Genomic DNA, 22,485 nt, shown 5'->3' on the forward strand with positions numbered 1-22,485 from the left:
CACTGGCACTGGCCACCACCACCACCACCACCACGACCAAGGCATCAACCAGCAGGGCTACGCCCCCCAGACCGGCGGGGTTGGCCCCGGAGGTGTCTCCCGCCCGGTCGTCGAGGGCGAGCAGGGCGGTGTCGCCGGCGTCGGCGGCATGGGCCACGTTACCGGAACCCAGAACCAGTTCTAAACACGAGATCTCTCAGCAGATCTGTTTCGTAGACAGAGGAGTGCATGCGAAGTAGGAGTAGGAAGCAGCTCAGCAGTCCCTAAGTAAAATCTAATACGACACATGTGATCTTGTGCTCAGTCCGCAGTACCTATTGCAACGCTCGTTCTACCGGCTCTTTGTGTTAAATTACTGACGCTGCATCACTAACCCGACTCAACCCGATCGGGAGCGAGTTAGACCTCGAATCGTCAAGCAAGGTGAGCGGGAATCTGGTGCGAGAACGTGCCCGCGAGATCTTGGCTGACGTACAAGATCCGCTGCGCCATACTCGTACAGACTCTCGTTTCCAAGGTTCCCAGAGGAACTCGAAGGCTCTGAGAACCTGCGAGATGTGTGGTTGTGTGGGTGTGCGCCACTCGCAGGCTGGCGTACGACATCGGCTCGTGTTCGCAGCCACTGACGAGGGTTCACCGCTCACCATAGCACGGTCTCGCTGCAGAGAGTCAGAATGCCTGTCAGGAGCGACTCGTCGCATACATCATGACTGGACCCACGCAGGTATCTCTGACTAACGTCCGCCTCAGCGTACTCGATCTGTTTTACTGACCATCTTGCTCGGCTACCGTTGAGCGAAGTCAGATCTCGCACACTGCAACCACAGCCCGTTGGGGACGATCGCCCTCGCCAAACCGCAGCATGCATCCCAGGGCAGGAGCGCCTCCGCGACCAACATCAAGCTGCCCACCTGTCGACGAGATGTGGTGTATAAGAGCAACTGCATCAGACGGTCTCCTTCCTCAACCCAAGCTCTCCTCCCCTGCTCCATTCTGCACAACCACGCCATCAACAATGCGTTCCACCACTCTCGCTCTCCTGCTCTTCGCGCTCTCAACCAGCGCTCAGGTCACCGTGACCGTCACAATGTGGGAGACTGGTAAGTTTCCTCCTCCCCCGTCCAACACTGACACGAAGCTTACGCTTCCACTCCGGACTCGAACACCGCCGACTCTGGCAACGACCCCACTCCCACCGCCAACAACTGGTCTCCCTCTGCAACCGACGACGCCGAGGACTCTGGCACTTCCACCTGGAACGACAACTCCAACACCGACGACAACTCGGACTCTAACACCCGCACCAACGACACGCCTGGTACTGCTCCCACCGGCGAGCCGTACACTGCTTCTGACGACTCGGGCTCTGGTGCGACTTCCACTCGTCGCCGCGGTAAAGCTACTACCTGGGCTCCCGCGCCAACCTGGACTCCCGACACTGATTCCTGGACCCCCGACGCGTCCGAGACCGGTACCTGGACGGAGGACAACGCCTGGACTCCCACCGGCACTGGCACCGGGGAGGCGAGCGACACTGGCACCTGGTCAGCCAAGGACGCCTGGACCGACACGGCTACTGGCTCCTGGAAGCCGACCGGCACTGGCACCCGCTCCGGCAAGGTTACTGGCTCAGCTAAGCCTTCGGGCGCGCAGGAGGTCTACTCGGGCACGACTGGCGCGTGGGTTAGCGGCACCTTCGTCGAGGGCGCAACCTACAATGGTCCCGCCATCCCGACCGTCTCTGGTTCTCGTTCCGGCCTCCTCCTTCCCACGGGCAGCGGTGCGCTCAATGTTCCCGGCACCAACGTCACGGGCAACATGACCATTCCCTCCGGTACTGCCATCCTCCCCCCTGGCGCGAGCGCCAACGCCTCTATGCCCGGCAACACGCCCATCACTTCCCCCTCTGAGCCCTCTCCCTCGCCGTCTCCGACCCAGGCTGCCAGTGCTCCCAACTCCGGTGCACTCCGCAGGCGCGAGCTCACCAAGAAGACCCAGTATGGCCTCGTCCTTGGCGCCGCTGGCGGCCTCGTCCTCGCCGGCACGCTCCTGTGAATCGGCCGCGGGACACTGCGAGGATGTCTCTGCGTCGACCGGTGCGCTTACGCTGGACGCGACTGCTGGTGCTGCACGTGCTGCTTCCCGTGGACGCGCACGCCGGCACCGCCCGAGGTCGAGATGGAGACCATCATCATGGACAACGATCTGACGGATAAGGACCTTCATAATAAGTAGACGTGACAAGACGACGACGATAATCAGTAACTTTCTTAGTAGTACTGTGTTCATGGCATGTAATGAGTTCGCTTACTGGGATGGCACCGCAGTGATGAGCGACTGAAAGTGCTTTTGGTATCCGCATGGCTTTCGGAGTCTGGAGAGATCGAGCTATCCGCGACCGAAATGAGTTGAGCGGAAGTCGGCGTTCATCTCGGTGTCTTGACCGGTAGATCGCACAACGACACAAGTTCTCAAGGCGCCGTGCGTTCGCCGCATACACTCACATAGCGTGTGTGGAAAGGGTTTAATGGGAGAAGTCGGATGTGTAGGAAAGTAGTCAGCTTGTGCTAAGCTCTGGCTCGAGACCAATGTGTTGAGTGCAAGGGACCGCGCCCACAGAGTGGAATGTCGTAGTGGCGGCCATCGCCGACCCTCACTTCCCCGACTGGGGTCGGGTGACCGTGTCACCGTTGATGCCGGGTCGTGGGAGCAGGTACATATCCGGGCCCACTCGCTCCGCATATCGACTTCCAACGATTTCCATCTGCACTCTCTCAACGACCGCATCAGCCAAAAGCAACCCCACGATGCCCGAGCACGTCCGTGTAGCCCAGACCGACGACGAAGTGTGGATGGTATTCATGAACTCTGAGCCGAACAACCAGCTCACCGCCGAGTTCATTGGACAGCTCAACGGCGCTCTCGACAATGTCGAGCAGCAGTGGAAGGACGCTGGATCGAAGGGCGGCGCGCTCGTCATTACGAGCCAGATCCCGAAGTCATTCTCGGCCGGCATCGCCGAGGCTGACTCGAAGGACACCAAGTTCATCAACGGTGAGTGCTCGCTCCGTCGCCGCCAGCTGACATGCAGAGGTTTTTGAGCCCCTCAAGACGCGTCTCCTGACGTACCCCCTCGTGACGATTGCTGCGATCAACGGCGACGCTCTCGGCGCCGGATTCCTCCTCGCTCTTCTCTGCGACCACCGCACAATCCACAGCAGCAAGGGCACGTACTCGCTGCAGGACGCTGTGCTCGGCCACTCGATCCCGGACATTCTCAAGGTCATGATGAAGGACGCGAAGGCGGCTGAGGACACGGCGGGCGGCAAGGTTTGGTCGACCGATGACCTGTACGACGCTGGCCTCGTCGAGGAGGTTATCGATAACGGCGGCATGAACCTCGGCATGCTGGGCGAGCGCTCAGGCGAGATCGCCGCCGAGAAGGGGGAGGCGTCGGCCGACGGCAAGCACGGAAAGAGCAAGCTGCAGAAGTTCAAGGACGTGCTGTCCAAGGTTAAGGGCAAGCTCTAGGTGTTGTACTCATTATGGATTTGGTGCGCATTCCAGGTACAGTGACAGGTAACGGAGAACCGCATAGAGCGTGTCGGCGCTCGCCGCCGGGCTTCAGCGGTGGCCTGGTTGCTCTCTGTTGCAACTGACTGCTGTCGCTAAGACTCCCTCCCCCTAGATCGCACATAGAGGATCCTCGACGAGTAGCGACGGTCACTACAGCGTCGAGACGGAGAGGCGCTGTGGTGGAGCTTTGGCCTTTACGCCCGAAACTTCGGACCCGCTCGTCTCACTCAAGTTGCGCCGCAGTGTCGATAACCTCGTGGCTTGAGTTTTCATACCCTATCAGATACGGTGGCTTACAACACATCTGCATGACTGTCACCGACAACACCGCGTACCGCCGTCAGGCTATTAGTCAGCATCAACTTTCTTGCATTGCACAGCGTCTGCGCTGCGCTACGTCATGGCAGGCGCCTTCGCTCAGCTCCGTCGTTGCTCGGCTCCGTCGGCACCACACCCAATCAGGGTAAGGGATCGCCACGTGCCGTGTCTCGTAACCAGGGATCGCTGTCGGACGAGGCCGACAAAAATCTCTAGACTCTCTACCTGGCATCGGTCCGTCCGTGCTGTCATTGAGCGCGGCGCGGGGGTCCGGGAAAAGCAAAAGCAATCTGGTGCACCGCAGCTCTTGACTCTGCATACTTGCTCACCATCTTCTGATTTTCGAAGACTGTGGCTCACTGATAGAGCGCACACGACAACACCACGCCTCAACAGGCGTTTGCCCCCTCACCTCTCCCATCACACGACCTCCACTCCACTCTTCCGAGCGACCGCCTCCACTCCACCGAAAATGAGCGAGCTCGGACGACAAGATAGTTCGTCGTCGGCGCTGCGCCGGAGGACGTCAAGACGACAGGGGGAGCTGACGCGCGTGACGAGCTCAAACTCTTACGCGGGCAACTCTTTACGGCGCATGGCCACACACGAAACGGGCGAATACGCGGTGCAGGACGAGGACGTCGTGGGTCTGCACACGCACGACGAGCACGAGCACGAACACCACGATCACGACGGGCACTACGACGCCTACGACGAGAAGTACGACCGGCGCGACGAGGAGGCAGCCATCGAGAGCTCTGGCGACGGGAAATCACGAGCACCAGGAGATGACCGGACGCCACCGGTCATGTCCGACTCCACTGCGAAAACAGAAGAGGAGGATCTTAACGGAGTTCGGAATCCGCCCTCCAACGGAAGCGACGGGGAGCGAACAGCCCACGAAGAGGATGTAGAAGGATCAGCAGGCGCAGGCGACGACAAGAAGAAGAAGAAGTTTGAGCTCACGGATCAGACCAACCTGCTGCCCGTGAAGCAGGTCATGCTCATCTTTGCTGGTCTGAACTGTGCCCTGTTCTGCTCCCTGCTGGACCAGACTATGTAAGTTTAATCTTGGTGCCACGAAGACCTCTACTAACGACCAGCGTTGCCACGGCTCTCCCTACCCTCGGCAGGATCTTCAACCAGGCGTCAATAGCCTCATGGGTCGGCACGGCGTACATGCTGACCTCGACGGCGCTGCAGCCAGTGTACGGCCGCCTCAGCGACATTTTCGGGCGCAAGAGCGTTCTCCTCGGCAGTCTGATCATCTTCCTCTTCGGCAGTCTGGCGTGCGCGCTCGCGCAGACCATGATCCAACTGATCATCTTCCGCGCAATCCAGGGCCTGGGCGGCGGCGGTATCCTCACCCTGGCCATGATCATCAGTGAGTTCTCTTTTCCATCGGAAGCGGATGTGGCCGATGCTCGGGCATGTCCGACCACATCCTCGCAGTTCTTTGACTCGACGCTGACCTTCCCCCCCCACAGTTTCCGACGTCGTCTCTCTGAAGGATCGAGGAAAGTATCAGGGCATCACCGGCGGCGTTGTCGCTGTCGCGAACAGCGTCGGGCCCATCCTCGGCGGCATCTTCACCGAGAAGGTCACCTGGCGATGGTGCTTCTACATTAACCTGCCACTCACGGGGCTCGCGATCGTCGTCGTCTTCTTCTTCCTCCCGCTAAAGCGCGTGCAGGGCTCCATGGTCGCCAAGCTGAAGAAGCTCGACTACCTGGGTAGCGCTCTCACACTGGCATGGGCTGTACTCGTCCTCATCGCGATCTCGTGGGGCGGCGTGGAGTATTCCTGGACGAGTGCTGCCGTGCTCGCGCCGCTCATCATCGGCATTGTGCTGCTGATCGTCTTCATCGTCGTCGAGGCCAAGCTCATGACCCTCCCCCTGATCCCGATGTACATCTTCAAGGATCGTACGGTGGCAGCAAGCATGGCGACGACGTTTGCAAACGGATGCGCCTTCTACGCAACACTGTACTATCTCCCGCAGTACTTCCAGGTCGTTCGGCAGGAGTCACCCGTGCAGAGCGGCGTCGACATGCTCCCCCTCACGTTCGTGCAGGTCTTCTTCTCGTTCCTCTCCGGCTTCCTCGTGTCCAAGACGGGCGACTACAAGTGGAACCTGATGGCTGGATTCTTCATCTGGACCATTGGTTTGGGCGTCATGTCCTCCGTTGGGCCGGATACGAGCAAGGCCAAGATCTACGGGTACCAGGTTCTGATCGCCGTTGGCGCAGGCCAGACGTTCCAGACGTCCCTTATTGCGATCCAGGCCAGCGTAGCGAGAAAAGACATGGCGACAGCGACGGGATGCCGCAACTTCCTCCGCATGCTGGGCGGCACGGTCTCGCTTGCAGTCTGCGCCGCCATCATCAACAATGTAGTCACCTCCGAGCTGACCGGGAAGGGCTTCCAGAGGAGCCTCATCGACAGCGTCCTGAAAGACCCGACGGAACTGCACGACCTCCCGCTGGACGCCGCGCAGCTCGACGCAGTGCGCGCCGCCTACTCGCGCGGCATCAACGCGTGCTTCTGGTTCTGCGTGCCCATGGCCGGCCTCTCGTTCATCATCACTGTGTTCTTCATTCGCCGCGTGTCGCTCAAGCGCGAGGACGACGCAAAGCTGAAGGAGGAGGGCAAGAAGTGGGTCGAGGAGCGCAAGGCGAAGAAGCGCGCTGCCAGGGGAGCTGTCGGAAGCGGACACACCACTCCCGCGACAGGCGCTCAGACTCCGGCCACGAGGCCGCATACCCCGGAGAACGATACCGGCGTCCTGCGCCTGCAGAGGAACGATTCCGACGAGGACACCTACACTGCCAGCCCCGTCGAGGCGAAGAAGGAGATCGACCGCACCGAGTCTGGACACTCTGCGCACAGCGGACTAGAGCGTGCTGAGGAAGTCGCGGAGGGGGTGAAAGAGGCTGTCGAGGAGGGCGTCGAGGCGAGCGCGGCGAAGGGCGCCGAGGCTGCTGGTGTGAGAATGAGCCGTTAGAACATTAGAGGAGTGCGCAGGAGTGTATTCATAATGTAGTGCTGTACGTGTGCCATATACAAATGCAAAGCTGGGTTTCCTTATCAGCTGCCACAGAGCAATGGCGATGCGCTGCCTGAGGAACGGCGGAGGTGGCGTGGATTGGGCGGAGGTTGCAGGGTGAGACAGGGTCTGAGTCCATGGTCAGTCGTCTGCTCGGAGTCGCATCTCACGGCGCAGAAGGGCACAGGAGGGCACCATCCCGTCGGCTTGGGCGCTGGTATCGACATCGCGAGCGACTGCCGCGAGATACCATGTGCTGCGCATGCTGCACTGCGCATTACACGCTATGTCTTCCACCGTACTCCATCGCCCTGCCGGTGCCCCGGCGCCCCGGCGGCGGCGTCTGATGGGTCACGGTTCGCCCTACCGCGCTCCGACGATGCACCCCGCTCAGCGCACGAGACATATAGGCCTGAACCGCTGTGAACAACCTCTACTTTCTCTCATCACCCCTCTCGCCTCTTCTGAGCGCCGCTGTCTCGTCGATACAGCGTACTCGGGGCCGCTGTGCCTCACCGCTACTTCGACCAGACAAGACGACCAGGATGTCGGGCAATCATCACCTCCAAGATCTCAAGGCGACCTACACCGCATACGAGCCTTATCTCGATTCAAGCTCGTCCGGGACTTCCAGCTCGGCCAGCTCTCGCAGTGTATCGAGCCTGAGCGCCGCGGAGCAGGAGAAGCTCATCGCCGCCCTGAAAGGTTTGCATGTGCGCACGCACGATGCGCTCCTCGCTTTGTGCTGCGCACTCGACATCGAGGGCCGCCGCACCGATCCAGACGCCAAGGTACAGGCACTCATGGTGCAGGCGTGGTCGGGCCTGAACCGCGTGAGCAGGGTGAGCGGTAAAGTCAATGAGTGCTCGCTGACACTTAGACCAAAAAGTTGCGCTTCTGGCGCCGCAACCCGCTGTGCGCGTTCCCCTCTTCGCTCGAGACGGTGCTCGGCGGCGTCGCGTGGTCCGTGGGCGGGGACATGCGCGGCTCGTTCCTGCAGTGCGTGTTTGCGCTGTACGCCTCCTCCGACCTCGAGAACAGCGGCGGCGTGGCGCTGACGACGTCGTCTTTCGCGATGATGTGGCGTACCGCGGGCGGGGTGCAGCTCGAGTGCAGCAGGCACTGGGCCGAGTGGCTCGAGGGGCGCCGTGTGTCTCTCATCGATCTGCTGGAGAACGGCGACTTCTGGGAATCGGCCCCCTTCCGCTGGCAAAACTCACATAGTGAGATCAACCGCCTCCTCGCGTTTGTCGACGCCAGACACTGTCCCTTCCAACCGATCAAGATGCACCGTCGCCCGACGGCGGCCAGGCCTAAGCTGCCGAAGGCTGCCGCGTCCCTACTCCCCGAGAAGAGCGAGAGCGCCCTCGTCAAGAGAATGAGCGTATTCAGCGCCCTCCCAAGGGTCGATTATGACACCGGCGACGCCCACGCCGCCGCGCACGTCGACAAGACTCTCGTGAAGCGCATCAAGGCGGTTTTGCCGAGCAGCGAGTGCGAAGCATATGTCGACTTGGGAATGCCGGACCCGCGCGTGATTGCTGCTGCGTTCGCGAACCTCACCGTTGAGTTCAGGCACTGGGCTTGAGCCGCCGCTGCGGGGCCGGTACGGCTCGGGCCTAGAACGCGCATGGCACGAAGGATGCTGTTGTGAGATTCAGGATGAGGAACAATGAGTGATGCACCAGATATGGACATGGAAGAGAAGGGGTGCGCAAGGGGTGCGTGTCTGTGTGCCTGGGGCAGGTGTGGTCAGGTGAGGTCAGGGGCGAGGTCAGGCGATGTGGACAGGCCGCCAAGAGGGAGTGGAATCGGAGATGAGGTGAGAGGGATGGTGAAGTGACGATTGCACGGAAAAGGGCTCCGCGGGAGAGGAAGAGTGTATGCTGTGTGTGTGCGGTATGTGGGGACTCCACGCGCAATCGGGGCCGGTGAACGAGCCGACGCAGCCGAATTTGCCGTGCGGTGCACCTCAGCGGAGTTGGTGTAAGGTCACATGTCGTCGTTCGCCGTGCCCCAAAGATAAACGCATCAATGTCCGCATCGGCGACGCGCCCGAGTCCTGCTCGAGGTGGGCGGACACTACGCATCTGCGTCACACACTGACGCGCCTTGCTTCTCGGTTCTCCTCATCTTGTTGTTGTACAACTCACCCAGCACACTTGGCGTCTCATCGACCACTGACGCCACAGCTTTGAGAAGCCTCACCCGAGAGGCTCACCCATCCACCCCTCCGCTATCGACTTTGCCGACTCAGGGGCGACCATCCGCGACTTGTGACTCGCGACGCGCCTCCGTTGATCCGCTCGAGTGCTGCCTGCTGCTTGCCTGCTGGGCGCTGTCGAGTTGCAAGCAAAGTCTTAGGCCGCCCGTCCGCTCACCCGAACCATCCGGCTTAACGGAATCACCTTTCGTGGTATTGGCATTCCTGGCGCGGGGGCGTCGCGCGAACCCAAGCCTTTCCCGATATATGCACCCAGAAGATCTCTAACGCGCCCCGTCTCACTTCTCTCAGTCTCTCACTTTGCTGAAACCTCTCCACGCAGTCCGCGACCATGCTCGTAGACTCGGCGCGCACGCTGCGCCTCTTTGCGTGCGCCGTCAGAACTGGTGAGTCACTACCTCGCACGCTCGCGGTTCGGCTTTCCGTTTCGGAAACGGATCAAAGTATCCGGTCCCTATCCGGCTACTTGCTTGCGGGCCAACTTTTTCGCGACCAGCGCACTAGTTGCTACCCAGCGAGCAGCGGGTGACGGGTAGCGAGCTATGCATTGCCTGCTTAGCTAACGATCAGGACGGCGACACCTGCATGCGAGTGCTAGCCGCCTGGACTCGGCGGCTGGCACCAAGGCAGCCGACCCCGAAGCGCCTGGCGTCCCGTACGGCCAGCTCTCGATTGGCGTCCCGAAGGAGACCTTTTCCGGCGAGCAGCGTGTCGCTGTTACGCCCGACGGCGTCAAGACGCTCTTGAAAAAGGGCTTCCGCGCCGTCACCGTCGAGAGCGGTGCCGGTCAGGCAAGCAACTTCCCCGACTCGGCGTACACTGCCGCCGGAGCTACTATCGCCCCCGCTGCCGCGCAGAGCGACATTGTCCTCCGCGTCCGCCCGCCGACACTCGAGCAGGCCAAGATGCAGAAGGGCCAGACCCTCATCTCCTTCCTCTACCCCGCGACTAACAAGGAGGTCGTCGAGGAGCTCCGTGAGGCTGGCGTGACTTCGTTCGCTATGGACGCCGTTCCCCGTATCTCTCGTGCTCAGGTGAGCTGGGGCAATATGGTCCGACAGCTGACATACAGGTCTTCGATGCTCTCTCTTCTATGGCTAACACCGCTGGTTATCGTGCCGTCCTTGAGGCGGGTAACGAGTTTGGTCGCTTCTTCACTGGTCAAGTTACTGCGGCTGGAAAGATTCCTCCCGCAAAGGTTCTTGTGAGTGTTCACTCACGATCAGACATGATCGGCAGGGGCAGTAGATGTCTTCTTGCAGCTGCCGCGTTGCACACGCTTCTAAATCACCACATCACCATGCTAACGGGCAGGTTATCGGCGGCGGTGTTGCTGGTCTCTCGGCCATCACGACTGCCAAGCGTATGGGTGCTATTGTCCGCGGCTTCGACACTCGCCCCGTCGTCAAGGAGCAGGTCGAGTCTCTCGGCGCCGAGTTCCTCACTGTCGACATTGAGGAGGACGGAAGCGGTCAGGGCGGCTACGCCAAGGAGATGTCCAAGGTGAGCTACGATAGCGGTTGCAAGCTGACTTCAGGCTTTCCTCGATGCTGAGATGGCTCTCTTCGCCGAGCAGGCCAGGGATGTCGACATCATCATCACGACGGCCCTGATCCCCGGCAAGCCTGCGCCCAAGCTGATTCTGAAGGAGCACGTCGAGGCCATGAAGCCCGGCTCGGTCATTGTCGACCTCGCTGGCGAGGCTGGCGGTAACTGCGAGCTGACCAAGCCTGGAGAGAAGGTCGTCCACAATGGCGTTACCATCCTCGGCTACACTGTGAGTTGGGAAGGAGAGTTCACGCTAATTCTCAGGACCTGCCCTCGCGCCTGCCTACCCAGTCCTCGACGCTGTACTCGAACAACATTACCAAGTTCCTCCTCTCCATCGGCAAGGACGGCAAGTTCCACGTTAACCTCGACGACGAGGTCGTCCGTGGCGCCCTTGTGACCATGGACCGTCAGCTGCTCTGGCCGGCGCCCCGCCCCGCTGCGCCTCCCGCCCCGGCTGCTCCCCCAAAAGCTGTCAGTAGCTGCGCTTGGTGTCGTCATTAGCTAACATCAGGCTGCCGCCAAGGTTGAAGAACCTACCAAGGAGGTTACTCCCTGGCAGAAGTCCGTTCGCGAGGTCGCCGGCACCTCTGCTGCGCTCACCGGTGTTCTTGGTCTCGGCAAGCTCACCTCGCCTGCCTTCATGGGCATGTTCGGCACCCTCGGTCTGGCTGGTCTCGTCGGCTTCCGTGCTGTCTGGAACGTGGCCCCCGCTCTCCACTCTCCTCTGATGTGTACGTGTCTCAAGCTTCAATGCCGACGGATTAGCTAACGCTCAGCGGTCACCAACGCCCTGTCCGGTCTTGTCGGTGTTGGCGGTCTCTTCGCGATGGGCGGTGGTATGATGCCCCAGACCTTTCCTCAGTGGCTCGCGGCTGCCAGTGTTCTCCTCGCCAACCTGAGTAAGCTTACGATTCCTTTCGGCAGCTGACCACAGACATCTTCGGTGGTTTCCTGATCACCAAGCGCATGCTTGACCTCTTCCGCCGCCCCGGTGACCCGCCCGAGTACGCCTGGCTGTACGCCATCCCTGCCGCCCTCTTCGCCGCCGGCCTGATCTGGGCCTGGCAGACGGGCGAGGCCGGCCTCACGCAGGCGGGCTACGTTGCGTCCACCTTCCTGTGTATTGGCGCCCTGACCGGCCTCAGCGCTCAGGTAAGCTTGTTGGTTGTAGCTAGCTAACCCCAGGCGACCGCGCGCACTGGTAACATGTTCGGCATTCTCGGTGTCTTTGTCGGTATGCTCACCACCCTACTCGCCGTTGGCTTCACGAAGGAGCAGCTTGTTCAGGCTGCTGCGCTCACCGTTCTCGGCGGTGGTGCCGGTCTCGCCATCGGCCGCCGTGTCTCGCCCATGGCCCTGCCCCAGACCGTGGCCGCGCTGCACTCCGTCGTCGGTCTTGCCGCCATGATGACCTCGGCCGCTGTCGTCATGGAGCCCGAGCACCACGCCGGCGGTCTCTCCAACCTCCTCCTTGCCACCGCTTACCTCGGTGTCCTCATTGGTGGTGTCACCTTCACCGGCTCCATCGTCGCCTTCCTCAAGCTCGCGGGCAAGGTCGGGTCGAAGCCTACCATCCTCCCTGGGCGTCACGCCATCAACCTTGGTCTCGTTGGCACGAACGCCGCGACCATGGCAGCTTTCATGACTCTGGCCCCTACTGCGCCGACCGTCGGTGCCGCGCTGCTCGCTGGTAACGCCGCCCTCTCGTGTATCCAGGGCTGGACGACCTCGGCCGCCATCGGCGGAGCCGACATGCCTGTCCTCGTCACGGTGCTGAATGCCTACTCTGGATTCGCGCTCATCGCGGAGGGCTTCATGCTTGACAACATGCTCCTGACGTCTGTCGGTTCGCTCATCGGCGCCTCCGGTTCCATCCTCAGTTACATCATGGTAGGCTGATTCTCTGCTCGCGAGCTAACTCCCAGTGCAAGGCAATGAACCGATCGCTGACCAACGTCATTTTCGGCGGCATCGCGACCAACACGGCGATGGAGGACACGACCAAGGGCAAGTCCGTCGTCAAGACGAACATTGAGGAGGTCGTCGATACGCTCCAGAACGCCGAGTCTGTCATCATCGTCCCCGGCTACGGCATGGCGGTCGCCAAGGCGCAGTACGCCATCAGCGACATGGTCGCGAATCTGCGCAAGAAGGGCATCGAGGTGCGCTTCGGCATCCACCCCGTCGCGGGCCGCATGCCGGGCCAGTGCAACGTCCTCCTCGCCGAGGCGGGCGTGCCCTACGACGTTGTGCTGGAGATGGACGAGATCAACGACGACTTCAAGGACACGGACGTCGTCCTCGTCATTGGTGAGTACTAGCTGCTGCACAGAACGGAGGCTGATCAATCAGGCGCTAACGACACGGTCAACCCGATCGCGCTCGAGCCCAACTCGCCGATCGCGGGCATGCCCGTCCTGAACGTGTGGAACGCGAAGAATGTCGTCGTCATGAAGCGCGGAATGAGCTCTGGTGAGTCACGTGTTCCCTTTTGGCAGTCAGTAGCGACCTCCGCAGTGCGGAGGTGCATGGGTGTGAGGTGGGATGGAGCGGTTGCGGCGCAGCAGATGAGCATGTGGACGCGCGCAGCTATGACAGGGTGCGGAGTACGACGGCGGTCGTGTTGCCGCTGCCGGTGGCCGGCAAGCTGCATGTCGCGGGTTAGCGGACCGTAGTGTACGCAGCTTGTCCTCATGGGCTGCCCACAGTTGTACGCGTCGCAGTCGATCGCGTTCAACGGACCACCCCTAGTCCGCTCGCGTCGCAGTTGTCCGCTCAAACTTGTCATCTGTATCCCGCACTGCACGTCCTCTATGCGCCAGTCGGTCACCATAGTGGGCTCGGGTGTAGCAATTCCGCTCCCTTTCCCCTTGCTCGCTCCTGCGTCCCTGGGGCAAACCTGGGCGGGCCCTGTCGGCATAGCCCTGGGTGGCTCACGTTATACGTCCCATCTCGCACCCAGCGACGATACGATGAGCGATCGTCCCCCCACCTTTACGCTACCGGGTCGGCCTTCTTATCTCCCACCTCGTTCATCGATGCCCTTGATGTCGCCGCTCGCTGAGATTGTGTCGGAACCATTCCCCGGCCTCCCGGGAATGGCCGCGCAGTAGCGCGCGCGCGACAGAAGCAATGGCAAGGCGGCAAGGACCATGCCGAAATCATTGAAGAGTAATGAAAAACACATGCTGACGACATTCTTCAGGCTATGCCGAGGTCCCGAACCCGCTGTTCTACTACCCGAACACCAAGATGCTCTTTGGCGACGCCAAGAGCTCGTGCGACCAGCTCTCCAAGGGCCTGTCCACGCCCGAGGGCGAGGGCAAGTAGACTTCCTTCATTGCGTCCCTCTTCCTTTTCTTCTCTCATGTATCCAGTATAAAGCAGGCAGTTTCTCAGTCGCATGCCGCATCAGTCGCATCAGTTGGTCGCTCAGTCATCGTTGAAAGAATCGAAATGCTTGACGTAGGCGTCCTGCACTCCAGGCACGGTATGCTCGTCGCTCTCCGAGCATTTCGAGCTCTTCTGCTCACCTCAAGCTCACACATGGGCTACCAGGAACGGCGGTGAGTGTTTTTGCTGCACTGCGACTGGCTGGCTGGCATGGCTGACGGCCGCAATCCTGAGACGCTTTGCGGCGATGATCATGGGTAATGAGGAACGAGGGACGGGGAGAGGGACAGTGACGGCAAGAGTGGAGGGTAGATGTTGAATAAGGTTCAACCACACTCTGTCGTCCTTTCCCTCTTCGCCTGCGTCTGTCCTTTCGATTTAGCTTTCTCTGCACATCAAGCATTCTTGCTTAAGCTTTCGCCGGCGCATTTCTTGTAAATTTATGCTATTGTCACAGCTCTGGGCACCCCTGCCCGGGCATCGCCGGGCATCTGCATGCATCGCTGTGCATAGGTCGCCCAGGACCGAAATGGATCGCGGCCGCAAGGCACTCGGTACACGGCATGCTGCCTCACCGCCGCCGGTAACGATCTGCGTAAAAGTTAAAAACGAAGCGAAAGAAACTCTTCGAACGGTGACGCATCGCCCGATCACCGCTTGCGCAGGTATGCTCCGCGCCGTGCAACTCATGTCACGGTCAAAATTGTGCTGTGGTGGTCACGTCGCCGGTCCACGTCTCCTCGGTTTGAAGCGCACGGACCACACGCACCCACCATTAGAATCGCGATTATGCGGCTGATCCGCTCGGTGAATTCAGTTGTGCGCTGTTATTATAGTCACATATACAAATGTTACTGATACTATCGGACGCCCTGGTCGTGCCGATGTAGTGTAAGTGACTATGTCGTGTGATGTTGTGACAACCACCAAGGAGGTGTTGGTAGGTTTATGATTAAGTTCAGTTCGATGAACGAAGTAAAGGTATAGTGCGACAGATCAAGAGGACGCAGGCGGTACCCTAGCCCGAGCCTGTCCTCGCGATTGATCAGATGGCGTTGTTTAAAACGAGAGAAAAAAAAGGAAATGGTCTACAGCCCGCGGAGAGAGGCTGTTTAGGCGTGAGCGGCGTCCTCACGGGCCTCCGAGAACTTCTCGTGGTGGTTGGCCGAGCCGTTAGAGGAGCGGCGCTCAGCAGCGACACGGCGGTAGTGGAGGCCGGCCATGATGGTGAGGATGAGGGAGATGACGAGGAAGAAGAAGGCGAGCCAGCCCATGATCATGGCGGGGAAAGCCTTCTGGTCCCTGTAACGAACAGACTTGCCAGTGGCCTTGAGCATGCCGTCGACAACAGCCTGGGGCATCGGGGGGTTAAGCCAGATCTTGGCAGACTTGGTGCCACAGATAATGGCGGCCGCGATCGAGGCAGCGAGGAGGAAGATACACGAAATGCCGAGCATGATCTCGTTGATGAAACGGAAGCGGAAGGGAAGGAATCCACCGCGCTCCTCCTTCCACCAGATGAACTCGGAGATGAACTATACTCGTCAGCAATGAACTAGGCGTTGCAGAGCGGTGTGAAGAGGCCGCTCGGAACATGACCGATCTCGGAGCAGCGAGTGACATGCGCCCGTGGTGATTGGACCCCCGCACCACGGGGCGGTCCAGGTGGCTTGCTCAGGCCCGCTCGTTTTGTCTTGGGGAGTGTGGGGTACAAGACACCGAGCGGGCTAGACACAGGTTTAGAAACACAGCGCGAAAATTGCGCGCTCGTCGTCCTTGGCGTTGAGGCTGCCGGCCCAGCGCGGTGGAATCGCTTGGAAAGGAGAGGTAGAAAGGACGTAATACTCACACACCAGATGACACCGAGACCGGCGGCGCCGAGCATGGCTCCCATAGCACCAAGAACGTCCTTGGCGTCAATGCCACCCTGGATGCCCATGGGCTTAATCGTCTTAGCCTGAGAGGTCAGCTGACATTCTTGCCTGCGAGTGGTTTGGGGAGGGTGAAGTCGCGAAGCGTAACGACAGCAACTTCTGACGAAGCTGTCCCACCCAATTGACGACTTACAAGGAAGACACGGTTGTCGTGAAGGTCCTTCAGAGCTGCGAAGAGTTAGTGGCTGCCAGTGGTGTCTAATGTTTTCTACTCACACTTGCCGGCGAGACCGACACAAGCAACGGTGAAGGCGCCCGCGGTGAGCAGGGACGCGATGCGCATGAACATCAGAGTCTTGAGGGACGGCATGTTGGCGGCAGGCGGGCTGGTCGAGGGTACTGAAAGAGAAAAAAAAAAGTACTGTGCGGGATATCAAGAAGGTGGTCGAAGGAGAGGACGGCAACGGAGAGGAAAGAGCAGACGCCTTGTTGGTATTATATTGACGGCGACGAAGGAGGGGCAAGGGGCAGCCTGGTAGGAAGGTACGGAGGGTAGGGTCAGAAGAGGTCGGATATGAGACTGGAGCCTGATGCGGGGAGAAAGGACTAGCGCGCGCGCGCAAGCAGACCTAACGGTGCTAGTGGGTAGTGGGTAGTGGGATGGGCTGGATTGGGTTCATTCTTGGATCATGATGGCAGTGGATCGCAGTGGCAACAATCGACCCGGGCTCATGCTCACGTCAGGGTCCTCGTGCCTCTCCACCCACCCGAGTGCCAGCCAGGGACAGGCCGAGGAAGGGAGACCACCCGAGAAACCTGAGCTTCCTCCTTGAAGCCCCTTGGTCCGCTCCCAGCCCGCATGCGCCAACTGCTTGTGCTGCCCCGCCTGAGGGGCCTTGTGAGGTCCAGGGAAGCAGGGGCCGGCTTTGCACGACACGACGGCTCGCTGGCGTCCTCTCGGCTGGCGTACGGCTGAACATGCTCAACTTGCTAAATTCTGCGATTCAGTTCAGGCAGACTACGGCATCTCCCCTCAGCGGCCATCAGGAGGACTGGCGCAGCACCCGCACAAGACAAGAGACAAAGGAACAAGCTGATCCGGCCATGGTCATGCGGTGGCCCATGGCCCACGCTGGTCTGTTTGACGGTCCTGTTGAATACGCACGGCTGGGCCTCCGGCCCCTGCCCTCAAGCCACCATCAGCATTCGCCAAGCCAGCATACCGTGCAGCTGACCCGCTGGGCGTCAAGCATACCTTCCCTCGTTTGCTCGTCCGACCCGCCTGGCCAATCACCCGGACGTGCTTGGCAGGAAGGTCGCCACCTTGAAAGCGAGCGGCGTACAGGTATGGATGTGCGGGGTCTAGCGTTGAGCGCGCGTCGAGGCTAGAACATGGGTTTCTGGACCTGGGAGCAGGCGCAAAGGCGCAGAGGCGTATGATCGCGGCGAGAGAGTGCCTAGCTACTTTCTAGGATTCAGGACCAGCTCCGGTCGGTGACGAATCGCAGCGCGCAAAAGCCCAGAAACGTAAACTCGATTTGGCAGTCAAACCTCCTTAGTCTGTTTCTTCTCCCTTCATCCTCCGCGCCTTGCCACGGTGTTGAGACGAGGCATGCCGTGCAAAGTGCTGGCACATGTCCAGGACCGGACTAGCAAGTGGACCTAGGATCCTGTGCGTGAACCTTGTTCAGGTCCTGCTTGTTGATAGCCGGAACATGCACTTGGTCTTGCTCTCTGCCCGCGTGCCGCCGCCTGCGACGCCAGCGCCTGCGACACTGGGCGGTGGTGGCCCATGAATGCCTGGCGAAAACTCGGTCACCTACGATACCCGGCTGGGCATCGAAAAATCTTTCGACCCCGGGTCCTCGCTGCTTGTTCGCTGTCCACTGGCCAGGCCGCGGTAACGGCTCACAGGCACAGCGTCGAGTAATGTTGCGTAGAGTTGTGCCTGCTTGGCAGCGAATCGAGTGGGTGGCCATGTACATGCAGAGCCTGAGAAGGCCGAGAGGGAGCACCTGAAGCGTCTCATCCGCGCTCGGGTCACGCGCTCATCGTCGGACGGCGGACAAGAAAGGATGGCCGCTTGGCCGGAGCATTGCGCTCACTGCGTCATTGCCATCGACGGTCGATGGACGGGGTTGTCACTGCTGCTGCGGTCGGCGTCTGACCGCCCCGCAGGCTGCAGGATACATTGCCGTCGACCCCGGATCGACCGGCTCGATCGACCCCATGGAGCATGCGGAGCGATAGTGGGGACCGGGGGTGGGGCAGACGCAGGCCGCAGCTCGTCGCAGCTAGTGAGGCATGCATGGTGCACGATCGGGGATGGATGTTGACCGTCGAGGACGGCATTCGTAACCGGGCCCCTTGGCGAAAGTAAGCGGAGATGAGGGTTTGGAAAGAGGTGGAGGTCTGCCCGCAGTTACCGGTGCAGTGCAGTCGGTGGCGCCCGGCGCATGGCCTGACTGTCCGGCAGGCGGTTCAGGTCAGGTGCTCGTGTCCACGCATTGTCCATTCCACCTCTCCGCCTTCGGTCCCCCCCTCCCCCCTTGCTTTGCCCGCGGTCCTACGCACTTCCCCGCGATCCGCGAGCCTCTTTCTCATATAGCCCGTGCACACCCGCACTGCGCACTGTCGACACACAAGCCACTGCCCGGTTGTCTTGTCCCTAGCCGGGTCCGATCTTCCCTCGTGAACACCATGGTTCGGGGATCTCTTGGATGTGCTCAGCACATGCTGGGATCTTTGGCCGAAACAAATGAGCTCTGGCCCGATAGCAGCTGATAACAGACTCGCGATCAGCAGCAGCTTCCCATATGCGAATCCACGATGATCCGGAGTCAGGGGACTGCCGGCTGCTTGAAGGACCCGGAAACATTCCCAGACCAGACGAGAGAGCAGGTTTCATTGCTTGTCTGGGGTTCTGGCCTGGCGCGTTCCTGCACAAGCGCGTTCTACGCGTTCGGTGCGTGGAGCGCGTATCGCGTATCCCTCGGAGGCCCCGCTTGAGCGCGACACTGATCCGATAGGAGCATTTCCGGTTGACGCTACCCCGTGGCGCACCAGCAGCACTGCCTTGACACCAGGAACTCCTAGCACGACATCGACTCGACTGAGGGCTGGCGATCCGGTTGGGCCGGAAGCCATGGGCGGGACACCGTCTAAGTCTTGATACGCACAGGACATTCGTTGACTCGACTGTGCGTAGGAAGACTGCGCTTTTCTGCTTCTGAGCCCGATCGTGCGCAGAAGCTGGAAGAAGGCCCGGTTGGAAGCTGGAGCACAGCAGGAAGCTTCTGCGCATCTTCCGCGGCCCGCAGGCAAGGCTACCCGTGCTTAGCTCGAGTTCGCGGCCAAAAACCCGACTGGTCGAGGAGGGGCTATCCGACGAAACCTTGTCCTCAGACCAAGCCTCTGACCTGTGAGACGAGCGACACAACCATGACACTAACCCGGCTACTTCTGCGTGGAGTGGTTCCGAAAGAAGCGTATGACGCGAGCCATTTTGGTGGGAATATACATAACACCATAGGTATGTCCAAGCAGCCTATGATGAAGCTCCGGGTATCTTGCTGTTTCCAGACTGTGAATTGCACCAGCCGATTCACTAACCACACTAACGGGAGTACGAGATCGTGAAACTGCCTAGCTTCCTCCTCCGCCCCAACTCAACGGGATTTGTCCTTGGTCGTCGTCGCTCACAGGTCACACACAGTCTAAGGGGTTATTCTTGCAATCCGAATCCTCGTCGTTTATCGAGGGAACGAAAGGAGGAGGTCATGAATGACGCGCGCATCGTTCAGGCATCGAGTGCCGCCAGGACAGCGCGCAATGCCGCCAGCGTCTCCTCGTCGTGAGACTGGTAGCCGATGAGCTGGAGACCGATCGGCGCCTACTAAGTCAGCACCTGGAGCTGCAACACCCGTAAGTTGCACTCACGCCAGCAAACGTGTCTGCGTCATAGTTGCTCCAGACGAACGCCTCCTTCTCGTTGCGAGGCTGGCGCTCAGGTTGGTGGACATCGAGCGTTGGGTCAACGAACCTGCCCGTCGGGAACACAACGGCGGGGTAGTCGGCGAGGTTCCAGTACGAGGTGTAGTTCCAGTACTTGGCCGTGCCGTGCTTGGGCGCAGGGGTGGGGCCGACGGGGGCGAGGACGACGTCGAGCCCAGCATCGTGCCAGTGCTTGGCCAACATCGACCTCCACTGGTCGCGGGTCACGATGCGCTCCAGTGCCTCATCGAGAGTAGGCTTCTGACCGCCCTCTGTGAGGATCCAGTCGGTCAGCTCCATGACGGGCTCGTTGGCAGCGGCGAGGTTGGAGCGGACCATGTCTCCCGCATCGGGCCAGTATAAGGACGTGATAATCTTCCAGGCCTCCTCGGGCGAAGGCAGCGTGTACTCGACCAGCTCGAACGTGGTGTCGCCCTTGCCGGCAGAGAGCTTCTCGACAGCGTCCTCGAGAGCACGGCGGATCGGGGTCACCGGTTTAACGACGCCATCGTCTCTAACGATGCCGATGCGCAGATGCTTGGGGGTGTCGAGCTCACGCCACGGCCGGTAGTGCAGGCTGACGATTAGTGCTGATGGACAGCAGGTGACCTACCTTGGGTCCTTCTCCCAAGGCTTGGAGTTCAGAATGACTCGCATGTACTCTTCGAGGTCTCGTGCGCTGCGGGCAAAGGGACCTTGAGTGCACAGCACGCCCTCCCAGCCGGCTGGCCCAACGGGCATGTTGCAGCCCTCATACGGGAGGCGGCGAGACGAAGGCTTGAAGGCGAAAACGCCATTGGCGGCGGCTGGCTAGAAGTGTGAGTAAGCACGGTGCTTTGGCGAAATTAGGTGTTGGGATGGTGGTAATATTGGCATAATGGGAATGGAGTCATGCTGCGAGGTAGAGCGAAGTGGGGGAAGACTGGGCCTTGGAAGAGGAATGCGAGAGTGTCGGTGTGGGATGGGGATGGTCACTGGCTGATCGAGGAGGGCGATGGCCAAGGGCTGTCAGAGCGAGGGTGTGGTGCAAGCAAGGATGGGGTACAAAGCAAGATGGAGAATGGTAGGTGCGGAGCAAAGCGTCTTATATAAGATCAGACGATAGGACGACATCTTTGCTGTCGGACCCGGCCAGAGACGCCGTCGGTCACTCTCGGTATGACGTCCGACATGACAGCTCGGCCGCCGGACATGGAGCGGTCAAAGTTGACCATCCCATGCGGCCTCCAAATATCTTTGCTCCGCGTTGCTCCAATCGTCGGACCCCGGACCCCTTTCTTATGCAAGTCTTGTTCGTCATCACATCCTCAGCTGCATTGCGGCGAGCAGTAGCCGCGAAATGCACAGAGGAAGGTGCGCAGCATATTACGACACCTTTCTTATCGGCAAAAACAAGACGCCGATGTTTCAAACCCGCTAGCACAATTCACCGAGCACTCCACCAAAACATGCGATAGCAAAGCAGGAAGACGTGTATTAACACTCACAGATCGTACGGAGCCGCCAATGTCGGTGCCGACTCCGAGGGCGGAGGCTTTCATGCCCATGGTAGCGCCTTCGCCGCCAGAGCTTCCACCGCTGGTGAGAGCCGGGTTGTATGGGCACCGGGTTGTTCCGAGGTACGAGCAAGTCTCCAGGTGCATGAGCGACTGTGGGTTGGTGGTTTCTGTAGTGAGCTTCCGAAGGCCAGGCGATAACAATGTACAGAGGCTAGCAATGACGCATACACAGTGAGGTCATACCAACCAATACTCACTGACATGGAACACGGCGCCAGCATCGCGCAAGATAGACACGAGGTGTGCGTCGTCCTTGGCGACCATGTTGCCTACAAAGCTGAGAATACCGCAGGGGCTGTCATGACCTTTCAGGTTGATGTGGTCCTTCAGGCTGACGGGAACACCGTGAAGCGGTCCCACGGGCCTCCCGGTAGTCTTGAGCTGTTCGTCGAGCCAGCGAGCTCGCTCCAGAGCCTCTTCGGGAATGAGCTCGACAACACAATTGACAGTCTGCTGGGCCACGGCAGCAGCCTTGAGGTATGCCGTGGTGACGTCAACGGCTGTGAGCTTTCCAGCTGCAATCTTGTCGCGGAGTTCGTAGGCGGGGAGCTCGACGATCGCCATTTCTTCAGGTGAGAGCTTCAGACTGAGTAAAGAAGTCACATTGTTTGGGAGGGGGAACGCGCTCTTCGGCAGCATCCAGTCCTGCGGAATCGTGGCATCACGATTGGCGATGGCCTGAGCCGCGCGGGTAGAATAGTTGTCGACGGGGTCCTGCACCATTTCGGTTGGTAGTCGCGGCAATGGGTAGGTGATCCAGACGAGGACGTAGGCGAAAGTGTGGGCAGCAGGTGCCGAAGCTTGGACAAGTGGAAGAGACGGTGGGCGGCACCTCCTTCAGACATCTATATACATCGACGCGCCTACATCACGGTAGTCGTGAAGCGACATCCCGCCGGGCCGGCTCGCGAGGCAGCTTCTGTCCCCCCCTCCCCCCCTCCCCCCCTCCCC

The 22,485-nt window shown here is 60.3% G+C and overlaps 9 protein-coding genes across 9 annotated transcripts; 7 read left to right on the plus strand and 2 right to left on the minus strand.

Annotated features, from left to right (window-relative positions):
- Positions 1 to 862: 862 nt before the first annotated feature.
- A1Q1_05297 (uncharacterized protein) lies at positions 863 to 2,055 on the plus strand (the record flags this gene model as incomplete). The annotated part of the gene is made up of 2 exons (XM_014322029.1): positions 863 to 1,100; positions 1,139 to 2,055. The coding sequence occupies 2 exons, from the start codon at positions 863 to 865 to the stop codon at positions 2,053 to 2,055; spliced, it is 1,155 nt and encodes a 384-aa protein (XP_014177504.1).
- Positions 2,056 to 2,807: 752 nt separating this feature from the next.
- On the plus strand, positions 2,808 to 3,531 carry A1Q1_05298 (uncharacterized protein; the record flags this gene model as incomplete). Its single annotated transcript, XM_014322030.1, has 2 exons — positions 2,808 to 3,054; positions 3,092 to 3,531. 2 exons carry the CDS (start codon positions 2,808 to 2,810, stop codon positions 3,529 to 3,531), a joined length of 687 nt encoding a protein of 228 aa, XP_014177505.1.
- A 958-nt stretch (positions 3,532 to 4,489) lies between these two features.
- Positions 4,490 to 6,898, plus strand: A1Q1_05299 (tetracycline efflux protein; the record flags this gene model as incomplete). The annotated part of the gene is made up of 3 exons (XM_014322031.1): positions 4,490 to 4,953; positions 4,998 to 5,278; positions 5,382 to 6,898. 3 exons carry the CDS (start codon positions 4,490 to 4,492, stop codon positions 6,896 to 6,898), a joined length of 2,262 nt encoding a protein of 753 aa, XP_014177506.1.
- A 587-nt stretch (positions 6,899 to 7,485) lies between these two features.
- On the plus strand, positions 7,486 to 8,528 carry A1Q1_05300 (uncharacterized protein; the record flags this gene model as incomplete). The annotated part of the gene is made up of 2 exons (XM_014322032.1): positions 7,486 to 7,773; positions 7,821 to 8,528. The coding sequence occupies 2 exons, from the start codon at positions 7,486 to 7,488 to the stop codon at positions 8,526 to 8,528; spliced, it is 996 nt and encodes a 331-aa protein (XP_014177507.1).
- Positions 8,529 to 9,495: 967 nt separating this feature from the next.
- Positions 9,496 to 11,894, plus strand: A1Q1_05301 (uncharacterized protein; the record flags this gene model as incomplete). The annotated part of the gene is made up of 9 exons (XM_014322033.1): positions 9,496 to 9,550; positions 9,735 to 10,198; positions 10,237 to 10,368; positions 10,479 to 10,667; positions 10,720 to 10,941; positions 11,004 to 11,186; positions 11,239 to 11,446; positions 11,492 to 11,595; positions 11,640 to 11,894. 9 exons carry the CDS (start codon positions 9,496 to 9,498, stop codon positions 11,892 to 11,894), a joined length of 1,812 nt encoding a protein of 603 aa, XP_014177508.1.
- A 27-nt stretch (positions 11,895 to 11,921) lies between these two features.
- Positions 11,922 to 14,045, plus strand: A1Q1_05302 (NAD(P) transhydrogenase, precursor; the record flags this gene model as incomplete). Its single annotated transcript, XM_014322034.1, has 4 exons — positions 11,922 to 12,605; positions 12,647 to 13,025; positions 13,068 to 13,187; positions 13,921 to 14,045. 4 exons carry the CDS (start codon positions 11,922 to 11,924, stop codon positions 14,043 to 14,045), a joined length of 1,308 nt encoding a protein of 435 aa, XP_014177509.1.
- A 1,175-nt stretch (positions 14,046 to 15,220) lies between these two features.
- A1Q1_05303 (uncharacterized protein) lies at positions 15,221 to 16,352 on the minus strand (the record flags this gene model as incomplete). Its single annotated transcript, XM_014322035.1, has 5 exons — positions 15,221 to 15,643; positions 15,703 to 15,835; positions 15,962 to 16,050; positions 16,176 to 16,210; positions 16,259 to 16,352. The coding sequence occupies 5 exons, from the start codon at positions 16,350 to 16,352 to the stop codon at positions 15,221 to 15,223; spliced, it is 774 nt and encodes a 257-aa protein (XP_014177510.1).
- Positions 16,353 to 18,811: 2,459 nt separating this feature from the next.
- On the plus strand, positions 18,812 to 19,154 carry A1Q1_05304 (uncharacterized protein; the record flags this gene model as incomplete). Its single annotated transcript, XM_014322036.1, has 2 exons — positions 18,812 to 18,947; positions 19,012 to 19,154. The coding sequence occupies 2 exons, from the start codon at positions 18,812 to 18,814 to the stop codon at positions 19,152 to 19,154; spliced, it is 279 nt and encodes a 92-aa protein (XP_014177511.1).
- A 627-nt stretch (positions 19,155 to 19,781) lies between these two features.
- On the minus strand, positions 19,782 to 22,257 carry A1Q1_05305 (acetamidase; the record flags this gene model as incomplete). The annotated part of the gene is made up of 5 exons (XM_014322037.1): positions 19,782 to 19,874; positions 19,922 to 20,489; positions 20,589 to 20,785; positions 21,463 to 21,641; positions 21,732 to 22,257. 5 exons carry the CDS (start codon positions 22,255 to 22,257, stop codon positions 19,782 to 19,784), a joined length of 1,563 nt encoding a protein of 520 aa, XP_014177512.1.
- Between the last annotated feature and the right edge of the window lie 228 nt (positions 22,258 to 22,485).

This window comes from Trichosporon asahii (assembly GCF_000293215.1).
Source record: "Trichosporon asahii var. asahii CBS 2479 unplaced genomic scaffold scaffold00071, whole genome shotgun sequence".
Lineage (NCBI taxonomy): Eukaryota > Fungi > Basidiomycota > Tremellomycetes > Trichosporonales > Trichosporonaceae > Trichosporon > Trichosporon asahii.